Here is a 13706-nt window from a genome sequence, read left to right on the forward strand (position 1 = left end):
AACATTACCTAAAATATAAGAAATACATGCGAAATCGACTATCTTTTATAAATTTATGCATGGAAATAGATAAATTAAAACAGTGTATACCTCTTCTTATGATATAATTATGATGTTAGACAGACATTTCACTATTAATTGGGACAGAAACATACGTGTACAAATGATGTTTGGATATATGACTCCATATATTTATTTTAAACTTTAATTCATAAATACATATACATCTCTCTTTTTTATATATGTAATTCATTTACATTTTTAAAAATATATTTAAAAATAATATGCTCTCAGACTGCATAGTTATATAAAGTCTAGCTATCAATAGGAAAAAAAAATGAATACATATGAACAACCGAAACAGCAAAATTGAACATGTGAAAGCTATCATCCATGACCCCCCCCCCCCGGCACCGGCTTAAGCAGAATTCAAAATTTGACATAAAATGATAAAATTTTGAATTTTGGAATATCTGCATATGTGTTAAATTCACACGGCGTTTACCATGAAACCGTGAGTATGACACGTTCAGTACCATTCTATAAAAAGTGGCGTATGGTTTCTAACTAAACTAAAGAGTAACAGAGGTTATGGATTCTACATATCACAGGCATAAATTGTAAAGTAAATTATTGCAGTGTCTGCAATAGTCTAGCTTTGCCATTGTCACTGATAGGGAGCTCATTGATATGTAAGGGGAAAAAAGGCAAAGTTTAAGGATCTCCATCCTCTGTTATAGTGACACTGGCCATTCTTGGCTGCTTTTGTGAGGTAGGGAGTTATTGGCTGTATTTGAATATTTTAATGGCTTTTTGTGGGAGTCGATATACCCAAATTACCTATTAAATAAAATAGAGAAAATAAGCATCCCTAAAGAAAAGTGTGTCTTGACTCAAGAATCTGTTAGACTTTGAAAACGCTCTGTATAAATGTGCTACTCCACAACTTTCTGAGTTATTTGTTTTGATGAAAGACCAGAACTTATTATTACTTGCTTGAAATATGATCGTGTCTAAGTAAACCAATTCTTCTTTAAAGAGGTGAAAAGTTAACATAAAAAGCAATTTAAATAAAATTCTAAATCTAATATGCTTCAATAATAATATATTACATCATTTACAAAATAAATTGAAATCTCAAATGTAAAAATGCTTTAACTTTGAATATTGACGACGGAAAAGCCCAAAACACATTTTTATCTTAAAATAAAAATGAATTGTTTCATTCAATTATACATCTGGAAAAAATACTGACAAGAAGAATCACCACAGAATCTTTGTCTCTATATGTTTTTGAAAGAAATATGAAAATCATACTTGCTTGATATCCAGTTTAAATAAATCTGATGAATGCACGTGTCAGCTGTCGACTTTTTTTTGTTGTTTATTTTTTATATGCGTGTATAAATTTTAGGATTTCTTTATCTTGTTTAATTGAAAGCTATATTGTAAATAAGACATAAAATATGTTACCTTTACAAAATAAAGTATTATTATCATTATTATCATTATAGAATAGGTATCAGACATTGTTATCAAAGTTAACATATTTTTTAATTGATTTGTTATCATTAAAAAAGCGAATCGATACATACACGTTTAAATTTGTCTGTCCACGAGCGTTTTCATTTTCGATCGCATTGTAGATAGTTCTAAAAAAATTATCATATTTTGAAAGATTTCTTCGGATTCACAATATTTGTCTTAGTAGTATTTGCTTATGCTTTTCGGTTGTTTAGTTTACGCATGCGCAAAGATTAAAACGCACACCGCGCGATCAACAAAGAAAATAAAGTGAAAAAACACTCGATAATATGGCGGTTAGTATAGATTATTACATATGAAAGCTTTAAAATTAGTATATCAAAACTAACATACATGTTCACCTTGTTTTAAAAGAATAGTTTTCATGTATTGACAAATGTTATACGTTTTCGCGAACCGGTAAACGACCATCAATTTTTCGCCTCAATTTTTAATTTGCTTTGTTGCGCAGTTTCTCTTAAATTATATTATCAGTTTTACTAATGATAGCATTTGTTTATCGGCTGTAAAAGGAATTGAAATACATGAGAGGATTAAATCATGATTTTTCGGATATGACAGTTTAATTATCCCATAGCATTTATTATTACGCGCACATACTATTGTTTCATGCTCCAGTCCACTCGTAGACGGTAGTTGACACTGGCCATGCTACTACTTAACAGGTCTAGGATTTCATGATATTTATGGACTGTCTGTAAATTTATAGATAGTCTAAAATTTTTAAGATTTTTCAATCCATAAATTTACAGATATTCAATGAGAAATTTGCTGTTTTTAGTTTTACACTAAAATCCGCAGCTTAAGACAAGTTGTTTTATTGATTGTTTATATTTACAAAGGTAATAAGGTGAGTTTCATCTTTGTATGATGATTTTGAAATTTTTGCTAAAAGTGAAAATTGGAAGTCATCAAATTGTTCTGAATCTTACCATACTGTTACATTTAATCATATAATACGTAACATTATTCATTTTAACCTGCGGTTTTGAGTTTTTATGCAACTTCTGCTATTTTCTTACTTCATGTCTGTAAATTTACAGATAAAAAAATCTGTAAAATTATGGATCGTCCAAAAATTTACAGACTGTCCATAAATATCATGAAATCCTAGACCTGCTTAAGTCTTCTTGGGGAAATGAGACGTTTGTTTTCCAGCCTCAGGCTGGGATATTTGGTAGTCCTATAAATATGACGTCGCTTTGAGATATTTTTGCTTCTGGGCAAAGCAACGTCATATCGAAATTGCTCAAAAACCCATAGCATGTTCCGCCAGAAAATCGGGCGGAACGAAAAACAATGAAGACAGCCTGTATTTACATAATTTTTTACCTATTTATGAACAGAACTTAAAAATAAATACCTTTTGTCAAAATAATTAAACTGTCATATCCAAAAAATCATGATTTAATCCTCTCATGTATTTCAATTCCTTTTACAGCCGATAAACAAATGGCGGCCGTAAAGTGCGCGAAATCTGATTGGCTAATTCAAATGCAAGCGTTTAACTGAGTCAGAACAATCTAATGGAATATTTTTTAACGAAATAATTGCCCATGCACCGTCAGTGTGTTCGAATATATTTTTCCGTTCAAAAATTTTGAATCAATCTGTAAAGAACATTGCTTAACCAGTATGGCTGATAGACATATATAGATTGGTGTTTATATTTTATTTTAAATTGATAAGTACATCGTTTTTGGAATTTTTTATGATGCTATGCGTTTTTGAGCAATAACTATTAGACGTCAGGCTTGACCAACAAAAACTATAACAAGCCTGTAACGTCTAATATATTGGACTAGGATATTTGGCTGTGATATTAATAGACCCCGGGGTATATCTATCTTCCATTAATGTCAAACACGTTGTGGGAACGTAGACATAACTCTAGACAAGTCACTTCAGAGACCGCTATGAGATACAAGGGAATCTGGGAGCCAGTCCCTAGCTCTTAATTAGCAATGCTACGCTCGCTAGATGGCGATGCGCAACAGAGTGCGCAGACCAATGAAAATGTCTGACCTCAATAAATGTGGAAACCCATGACGTTTTTGCCTGTAAATTATTCTTAGACAACAGTTCGTTGGTCAGTAAAAATAGTTGCATTTATTAATAGAAACATTAATTAATGTGTAACCGTATTTTTATATCGTTGAACCCGCACCTTTCTAAACGAAATCAAATTGGAAAGAAAAGATTTGCAAATATTTTTCACTTTCAAACCCATTACACTCAAGTAAATGTGCATTTCTTATGAAATAATTATTAATCTTTCGAATATACCCTTTAATATCAACATTGGACCTGGACAAAGTATTTATTTTTGAAGATTTGTGACCTGCGTGCAATAGTGTACCTTATCTTGGACACTCATTGAAAACAGCGGTAAATTTGAGAGCAATCCGAAAGTCGTACTGTCAACTTCCTGTTTGTGAAAAAACGAAACAGATTATACATATTTCAGATATTTTCTGCGAGTGAAGAAGTATTTCCCTTGGTGTAAGTTGTAATAATGTTGCAATAACTCCTGTTTTATAAGAACTGTTCACAGTTTATTATGACAATGCTCAGATAAAGAAATACGGCCAGTTTTCAGTGATTGGGTCAGTGGGTGGGGAAACGAATTGATATTGCTATTATTGGCACTGAATCAGTGATTACTATACACTAGGCCATTAAAATTAGTGTTCTAAAATTCTGTTTTATTTATTTGATATGCACGATGTAACAGTAATGACATTAGTTATGTTTCAACCTTTGAAATGCTGACAATTTCTTTGTTTATGCCATTGGCATTGCAATGTGAGAGTGATGCAATGAACGTGTATCCCCGATTGTATAACCTGACATTAAAATAATTACCACTAATACATGGAATATGATGGAGGAAGTATTCACAAAAAATTACAGTATTAATCATTTAATGATTACTCAAGTAAGGCACTGTCACTGTATTTGTCGTTTTTAACATTTTGACACGGGTCCAAACCGAAGTTCCAAGAGCATTAATTTATGGTATGTGCTGCTTTTTTCCGTGTATTTGGATAAATTGTATGTTCAGAAGTTCAAGTTTTTAATACTGAAGTGTGAAAAGACTTTTTCTTTGGAAATATTTCAAATAGTAAAGTAAAAACTGACTGGGGTTAGAATTTTCACTTTTTTAGGAAAATGACAGTTTTAGGTATATGAATATGTGATAGACTAAAAAAATCACCAAAAAAAGAGTGTTAAAAATTTCTTGTTAAAATAAAGTTTTTTGACATTATCAAGCAGTGCTCTTTTCATGCAACACCTTCATAACTTGGAAATGTAGACCAAAAAATATCATGTAGCATTGCTATCTTAATGATAACTGAATAGACCCCTTGGTTCTTTTACTTGCTCAGTGTACAGCATTGATTAGTACATGCAAGGATAACCTTGATTTCTTACCAGTTTACCTCTGATTGTGTGAAAGTGTTTCTGTAAAATCCTAAGGGTGCTACCCAGGATCGAACCCGCAACCTCTGAGTGACAGTCTGTGGTCTAACCAACTAAGCTATCTTGCCACCTTTATATAAGGTTCATTTCGTTTTCTTTGATATAAGGTTCATTTTGTTTTCTTTAGTTATTGAAAATATATACAAAGTTTTTTTCTCAAATATACAGAGGAAATACTTAATTAAATAAACATTATTCATAGTGGTGCAACGATATACCGGTATACCGGTATATTGCAATACAGTCTCGGGTCGATACGTACCGCGGTGCAGCTGCCCTGTATTGCGGTTTTTTCTTTAATATTTATGCCGAAATAACATGAATGTAGAAACTTCAATTTTGAATCAGTAAGCAACGATTTACGACATCCAAAACAAAACATCAATGAAACATGAAAAGATTGCCGACACTAGTCGATCCCTGTGATGTATAAAGAAACGCCGCCGCGAACTTTTCCTGAAGAAGCTCTTTGATCTTACCGCGCGAGAAGCAGAATCGTGTGACGTCATTTTCAGAGTGCGGCTTTGATCACGCTTTATTAAATTACACACAGTTACGCAATTTAAGTTAGGACTGATTAAAATTGTTGATTAACTGAAATAAAAAAATGGAAAAAGAAGATTTTGAACTAATTGAAAATGAGAAAGCTAAAAGTAAAAAATTGGTGGAGTTCAACTTAAAAAAAAGAAAATCTACAGGAAAAATTGAGGACGGCATAGCCGTTTGTAAAAAATGTAAGATGGATATTCGCTACAGCGGAGGGACCACAAATCTAAATACACATTTGACTCGACACCACAAAAATCAATCTGCAACAAGGTGCATGCAAGTCTGGTACTAGTTTGATCGCGGCAACAGCGTCAACCGTAAAGCAGCCGACAATTATGAGTTCTTTTGGGCAGACTTCCAAATACAAGCCTACAAGTCAGCGGTATAAGGACATTAACGCAAGCCGTCGGAAAATTCATTGTTAATGATCTTCGACCGTTTAGTGTTGTCTCAAATGATGGATTTAAGGATATGATTCGTGTTTTAGACCCTAGATACGACCTACCATCACGTACGTACTTTTCTGAAACTGTTATACCGAACATGTACAATGAACGCGTGGGGTATGTTAAGTCATGCTTGAAAGTTGTTGACATGTTGATATTTCTTAAGAAAAACATTTAAAAAGCCTCAAGGACACAGGGTACTTATTCATCTCTATAGATACATGTATGTGTTCTAAAAGAATAATAAGAAGAGTTGAAATATAGCTTACGTTTTACTGTTTTCTTTAATTATTTTAGTATACACTGTACCACAATACGTATCGCAATACAGGCTGTCTATATCGCAATATATCGCAATACGGGTTTGGCTGTATCGTTGCACCCCTAATTATTCACATTCTGGAGACTTTCACCTGAACCATGGAAAAAATAAGCTGACATTTCTATAAATTATGCTATTTTCACTGGAAAATAGTCACCCATCAGCATTTCTGAAAGAAAGTAGGCCTGGTCAAAGTATCTGTTTTGGAATCCAGGCGGTCCAGTTAAGTGTCAATGTTCCATGCTTTTATAAAATCTTTATGTTAATTTTTTTGCAAAATGCTGATCATTCATCTTTATGCTTAAAATTTCCCGATGTGTCATTACACAATATTGTGTAAGGCAGGATATTTGATTGTAGTTGGTGTAAAAAGCTTATCAGAGCTTATGTTTACTTTACTTTAATTGTCAACTGTTAAATCAGTGATAAACAATCAGCAACTTTATTTCAATATATTTTTTTCATATAAATATAAACACATAAATTTATTTTTAAGAAGTGTTTTAAGTGCTTCTCAGTTATAAAATCTGTTATTTTATTCTAATAACATCTAGCCAGATTAAAATCCTGATGTGATAATTGTTAAAAATTTGCCATGGCAGTAAAATTGCACCAATTCACAGGCAGTCAAAGGGTAAAGGTGTCAAAATTTTTGGACAATAAATCTTGTCAACATCTCTAAATAACCAGTTCAGTATATATAATTCATGCCAGACATTTGCTGATATTAAATTACCCATTCATTTTGCTTGTATAATTATAGTCTGCATGTAATTAAAGTTTGTTGCAAAATCCATTGGATAAAAACATGTTATTGTAAAATATCATTATATTTATATATTCATTTTTGAATGTTTTAAATTTTCAGTCACTTCCGATGAACCCAAAGCCATTTTTGAATGGTCTTACAGGAAAACCAGTTTTAGTGAAGCTGAAGTGGGGCATGGAGTACAAAGGTTACCTGGTTTCAGTAGATGGTTATATGAACTTGCAGGTAAAAACCAAGCAATAATTAATTATATGGAATTATTTATTCATGGGTAAAAGCTCAAAACATTCAAGCAACAAGAGATATGATCACCATTCACGAATTCGAAAACCTAGCTAAACGCCGTTTTCCGGTACTTTCTGTACATAGCTCTGGGGAATTCACCTAACTAAATGTTTTCGGCCTTTTTTTAAATTAAACTGAAATAAAACAGTTATTTCTTTAATAATTAGAAAATAAGAAAATAATTAAATATCATTGTATGAATAATTCCAAACAAAAAAATAAAGTAAATACACAAGTTTTATGCAGGAAATAACCTTATTTATTATGGAAAGATTCCACCTACGTCTGTTTGAATTTTATTGATTTTCATTATAAACAATTTTTTTTTTTAATAATTTGCAATAGATAGTTAAACGAATAATTGATAACATTCATTTTTTTCAACTTAAACGGTTAATAATGATTAGAAAATAGAGATATCTCGTAACTTGTGGTTTTATGTACTTTCATTTGGTGTAATTCCCCAGAGTTAAAACGGTAACCGTACCCGGAAAACGGTGCTTTTAAGCTAGGTTTTCGAAAAGGTCAATTGTAAAAACTTTATTTGCAAAAAATTGACCTTAAATGAATCCATAAATGTTGTCAATTGAAACATTTTAATTGTCTTTAGATGAATATTGACCAAAACCTACATAACAAATGCTATTTCCCATTTTTAAATGGACGGTTATGAATACAATGCTGGGAATTTCAAAATAGATGAATCTACTTAGATTTTATTGTTTGACAATAAGGAGGGTGTTTTCCTAAAATTTTTATTCAATTTTCCATAACATTTAGTGTTCCAGCTTTATTTGGGTCAAATCCAATGAAACGGTGTAAAATTTTCCTTTTAAAAGTTATGTGTTGCTAATATTCAATCAGAAAGAAAAAAAATTGGATACTCATTTTGGAAACCCCGTTCATAGTCGCCCGTCTATTTTTCATAAGTGTTTCATAAAAACCCTCCGCAGTGACGAAATCAAAAGGGCCAAATGGAAGCCTTGACACTAAATATGGGTTAGTGTTTCCTTCCGTAAGCTGTTCTACAGAAATTAGAAACATTCTCCCTGGTCACTTCTTGCTCCCGTCAAAAAGTTTCTAATTTCTGTAGAAACAGCACAGATGAACACTAACATATTACTGGTAAATTCTGGGCAATTTAAATCAAGTGTACTTCATTTTCAAAATTCCAACATGTCACTATTTTTTGTTACAGCTGGCCCAAACACTGAAGAGCTTGATTGATGGAGCCCTTACCTGGAAATTTGGGAGAAGTTTTAAATCAGGGTAACAACTAAAAATTATTTTTTATGCTCCCGACAAAAATTTCGGGGAGAGCATAATAGTCGGCGCCTTGTCCGTCCCGTCCGTCTGTCCGTCCGGTTGTCTTGTCCGGAGCATAACTTGGAAAACCCTTGGAGATAATTTGTTGAAACTTCATACAGTGGTAGAGGGCATCGAGGGGAGTGCAGTGTCAAAAGAACCATAACTCTATTTTGCCCGGTTTTTGAATTATCTCCCCTTATAGAAAAAATCTTGTCCGGGCATAACTCTAAAACTAAAAGAGATTATCAACATGAAACTTTGTAGGTGAATAGATCTCAATGGGTAGATGTGCAGTGCCATAAGAACAATAACTCTTTTTTCCTGATTTTTGGAGTTATTGCCCTTTGTTAATTTTAATACTTTGAACTTTGTCCGGAACATATAACTTTGAAAACCCTTGGAGATAATTTGTTTGAAAACTTCATACAGTGGTAGAGGGCAATCGATGGGGAGTGCAGTGTCAAAGAACGCATAACTCTATTTTACCCAGTTTTTGAAATTATCTCCCCTAATAGAAAAAATCTTGTCCGGGGCATAACTCTAAAACTAAAAGAGATATATCAACATGAAACTTTGTAGGTGAATAGATCTAATGCGTAGATGTGTGCAGTGCATAAGAACAAATAACTCTTTTATCCTAATTTTGGAGTTTATTGCCCTTTCTTTATTTTTAATACTTTGAAACTTTGTCCGGAAACATAACTTTGAAAACCCTTGGAGATAATTTTTTGAAACTTCATACAGTGGTAGAGGGCATCGAGGCGGGAGTGCAGTGTCAAAGAACCCATAACTCTATTTTGCCCGGTTTTTGAATTACCTCCCCTTTGTAGAAAAATCTTGTCCGGCGGCAATAAACTCTAAAACTATAAGAGATATCAACATGAAATTTGTAGGTGAATAAGATCTCAATGGATAGATGTGCCAGTGCAACAGAACCATAACTCTGTTAAGCCTTATTTTGAATAATCTCCCCTTTTAGAAAAATCTTGTCCAGGACATAGCTGTAAAACTATAAGAAGATATCAACATGAAACTTTTGTAGGTAGATAAATCCTCAAATGGGTAGATGTGCAGTGCACAAGAATCATAACTCTACCTTGGCCTAATTCTGGAGTTATTGCCCTTTGTTTATTTTTTACTTTTTTGAATTGTCCAGGACATCATAAGAGATATCATCAAGAAACTTTGTAAGTTGATAGATCACATTGATTAGAAGTGCAGTGCAAAAAACTGTAACAGCCTTGCCTAATTTTTGGAATTATTGCACTTTGAACTTTTTTCCACGGACATAACTCTGAAACTACAAGAGGTGTACTTTCCTGTGTCCAAAACCTATTCGGGGAGCATCACCCGGCTCAAACCGGGCTCTTGTATAAAGCTTTTTCCAGGTCTTTCATGTGTGTATGTACGGTATTTTGTTATAGGCTATTCTGCAATAATAGTCTGTTCAGCCAATTTCTGAGAGGTTATCTTCTGCTTTTTTTTACTGTTAGATAATTACTGGTAAAGGTAATATTAATACTGAACTGGTACAATACAGGAATATATTTGGACCCCCCCAAATATCATATAAGAAATGAAGCTGCCAGGGCGATTGCAGTATGCCTCTCTCATGCAGCAGCAAGTCCTCATACCAGTATCAAGCATTTAACAACTTACTAGTTAGTAGTATGTTAAATAGCCAATTTTATCTATATAATATTCAATATTTATTAGGGAAAAGCAATATGTGATAAAATATATTCTGAGGCCATCCTTAAAAAAATGTTTGTTTGCAGTAACCCGACCCAGAATTTTCAACGGTAGGTAGGTCGATTTTTTTTTTTTATTGAACTGTACTCCCAAATAAACATGGAATTTCAAAATGCTGGACAATATATGCTTTGATAATCTGGTAACAATTAATAAATTGATAACTGAATTCTAATTTAATAAGACCTACATTTTATTTCTTCTATTTACCTTTAAAAGAATGAAAACAAAGCACAAGGCATAATTTTCTGATTAAAAACAAGATTGCATTTGAGAAATATGCTATGCCACCGCATTAATACAACACTAAATAGTAGTGTAGGAACAGATTTCTTTTGTTTCTAAACAATTTTGAAGATTGTCATAATGCATAGATCCCTGACCTATATGAGAATGAATTTAAAAAATCTTCTTGTAAAGATCCAAAAGGCCTAGAGCTTAGATATTTTGCATAAGGCATTGTGTGATGATTGTCTGGTAGACCTCTACCAAGCTTGTTCAAATTATAGCACTGGGGTCAAAATCGGCCCCGCCCCGGTGGTCATTGATTTTCACTATATAATATACATATAGTAAAAACATAAAATACCTTCCTGCTGCGGTGGCATAAAAAAAGATTTTTTATCCAGACCATGAAAAAAAATTTTGAGTAGGGGCAAATTTTGTGAGTCTGTCGCATTATTGCAAACAAACATTTTTTTATGGATGGCCTGAGAAGAAAAGTTTTGTCCAAGATGCTTAGATTAATCTTGTAATCTTACATAGATTAACTGGGGCTCTTAAAACAGACGCATGGTGAAATTCTAAAGTGAATGAAACATCAAAATCATTAGTGTAGAATAATTATCTGTATTTGTCTTAATATTTTGTTAATTCTATTTTTTCAGATGTAATAACGTCTTGTATGTACGAGGTGTAGAGGAAGAAGATGAAGAAGGTGAAATGAAAGATTGAACAAACTGAGAGTTTTAAGAATGTAAATAGTTATGAAAAAAAGGTTTATTTTAATTCTCTGAAACTGGAATCAATTTTATTATAATAATAATAGGATAAAAGTGACTTGTGAGATACCAGTGTGTGTTTTAATATTTCAAGTGCAAGGAAAAGTTGCGTGAAAAGTTGAAAACAGTGTGAAATATGCCAATATAGAGTTATTTGGAATTTATTCTACCTGCTGAGTCACAGGTGAAGAATTGTTAACTGGACTTAGTGTTAACAATTGGCAAAAATTTGTTAGGATAAAGTAGAATAGCTCTGGCTTTGAAAACAATATTTTCCTGCAGGGCTAAAATATCAGTTTATTTTCTCAATGAGTTGATAGGATTACCTTTTGTTTAAAAAATTTGATTATGTTAATGGTTTTGTGTTTTAGTTCTGTCAATACAACAGTTGATCTGTGTTCAAGGAAATTTGCAATTTTTATATGCTATTATATTCTATAAAATATAATTTGCTAAATGTTTTTTGCAAAAAAAAATATCTGACATCCCATAATTCATAGCCTTTTAACATTTCAACTTCTTCTTTAAAAACATAACGAATTCCTTTATTGTTTTGCCTTATAATAAATAATAAGTGGCAGATGTTATGAACTTATTTCTAGTGTAGAGATCATTGTAAAAAAAATCATCTCATTTTTATTGTTGTTTTGTACAAAATAAAAAAAGTAACTTCTATCTGTTGTTTTATGCCATGACTGTTCTTCATTAAATGGATTCTAAATGGAATCTAATAATGTTGTCCTGTGTTGCGGGAAAAAGAGTGAGGGCTTGACTGAGTGGCTAACATGTCAGACTAGAAATCTAAGGATTTCTGGCTGCTTTGGTTCAGACCCTATCCGGAGCAAGCTGTTGTTTCCATGAGCAAGAAACCATACACTTATTGCTTAGTACTGGTTGGTTCTAGGAACGGACTAGAGAGTGTTTCAATATAATAAGCTAACAACACAAACTAGCATAAATTAGTACAAACTAAACTATTGAAAAATGATACAAAACTTGTAGTCTGACTGTCCTCCACAGAGGGGTCCTCTGTATAGTAATAACTTCTTCCCAACCAAGGAAGTCGTCAGTATTTAGTGATATTGAATCAGATAACTGTAAGGAAATGTAGCTAAGAAAGTTTCTATAAGATTCCTTTAAAAGGTAAAAAGCTGTTCCTACTGAAATATAAACTGAAAAATTTTGTTCTTTCCATAATTCTATGGTCGATTTAGGAAAGAGTTGTAACGTAATGTCCCTGTTATTTAACACACATGAATATTGCTTTGTAAACTTAATAAAATGTTCCAAAACAAAATTTCAAAAGCTACTATTTCAGTTATGGTTTTTGTGTCGCGACATATAAGGGTTACTTTTGGCGGCGTTGTCGGCATCCCCTTAAGCTTGTCCAAAGCATAAGTCAGTCACTATAAGTCGGATTGACTTCAAACTTGATATGCATGCTTCTTATAATGACCCGAAGTGCAGTGCACAAGAACCAGTACTCTGCACGTCTTAATTTTTGAGTTATTGCCCTTTGTTAATTTTCATACTTTATTTTTGTTCGGGCCATTTCTCCTAAAGTATAAAAGCTATGGACTTGAAACTTCATAGGATGATAGATCTCATTAAAAAGAAGTGCAGTGCTCAAGAACTGGTACTCTGCATTTCTTATTTTTTGAGTTATTGCCCTTTGTTAATTTTCATACTTTGTCAGGGCCATTTTTCCTAAAGTATAAAAGCTATGGACTTGAAACTCCATAGGATGATAGATCTCATTAAGAAGAAGTGCAGAACTGGTACTCTGCATTTCTTATTTTTTGAGTTATTGCCCTTTGTTAATTTTCATACTTTGTCAGGGCCATTTTTCCTAAAGTATAAAAGCTATGGACTTGAATCTCCATAGGATGATAGATCTCATTAAGAAGAAGTGCAGTGCTCAAGAACTGGTACTCTGCATTTCTTATTTTTTGAGTTATTGCCCTTTGTTAATTTTCATACTTTATTTTTGTCCAGGCCATTTCTCATAAATTATAAAAGCTATAGACTTGGAAGTTGGAACTTCATAGGATGATAGATCTTATTTATAAAAAGTGCAGTGCACAGAAACTGCTGCTCTGCATCTCTTAATTTGAGTTATTGCCCTTTGTTAATTTTCATATTTCATTTTTGTCCGGACCATTTCTCCTAAACTATATTGTTTACAAGGCAACACATCTGACTCGTGGAGTTCTAGCTGTATCCTTTAAATGATTAAATCTTTGCAG

At 32.6% G+C, this 13706-nt stretch overlaps 1 protein-coding gene across 1 annotated transcript; it reads left to right on the forward strand.

Annotated features, from left to right (window-relative positions):
- The first annotated feature begins 1740 nt into the window (after positions 1-1740).
- Positions 1741-12135, forward strand: LOC132736940 (small nuclear ribonucleoprotein F-like). The gene is made up of 3 exons (XM_060724156.1): positions 1741-1820; positions 7214-7350; positions 11341-12135. Exons 1-3 carry the CDS (start codon positions 1815-1817, stop codon positions 11411-11413), a joined length of 216 nt encoding a protein of 71 aa, XP_060580139.1. The 5' UTR covers positions 1741-1814; the 3' UTR covers positions 11414-12135.
- The last annotated feature ends 1571 nt before the right edge of the window (positions 12136-13706 follow it).

This window comes from Ruditapes philippinarum, unplaced genomic scaffold (genome assembly GCF_026571515.1).
Source record: "Ruditapes philippinarum isolate M1 unplaced genomic scaffold, ASM2657151v2 ctg3823_1_1_1_1, whole genome shotgun sequence".
Lineage (NCBI taxonomy): Eukaryota > Metazoa > Mollusca > Bivalvia > Venerida > Veneridae > Ruditapes > Ruditapes philippinarum.

What these genes read in the sequence shown, in the direction of transcription:
- LOC132736940 (XM_060724156.1), top strand. An exon ending in AACTTGCAGGTAAAAACCAA is followed by an intron (nt 7,351 to 11,340) that starts GCAATAATTAAT and finishes TTAATTCTATTT; the next exon opens with TTTCAGATGTAATAACGTCT.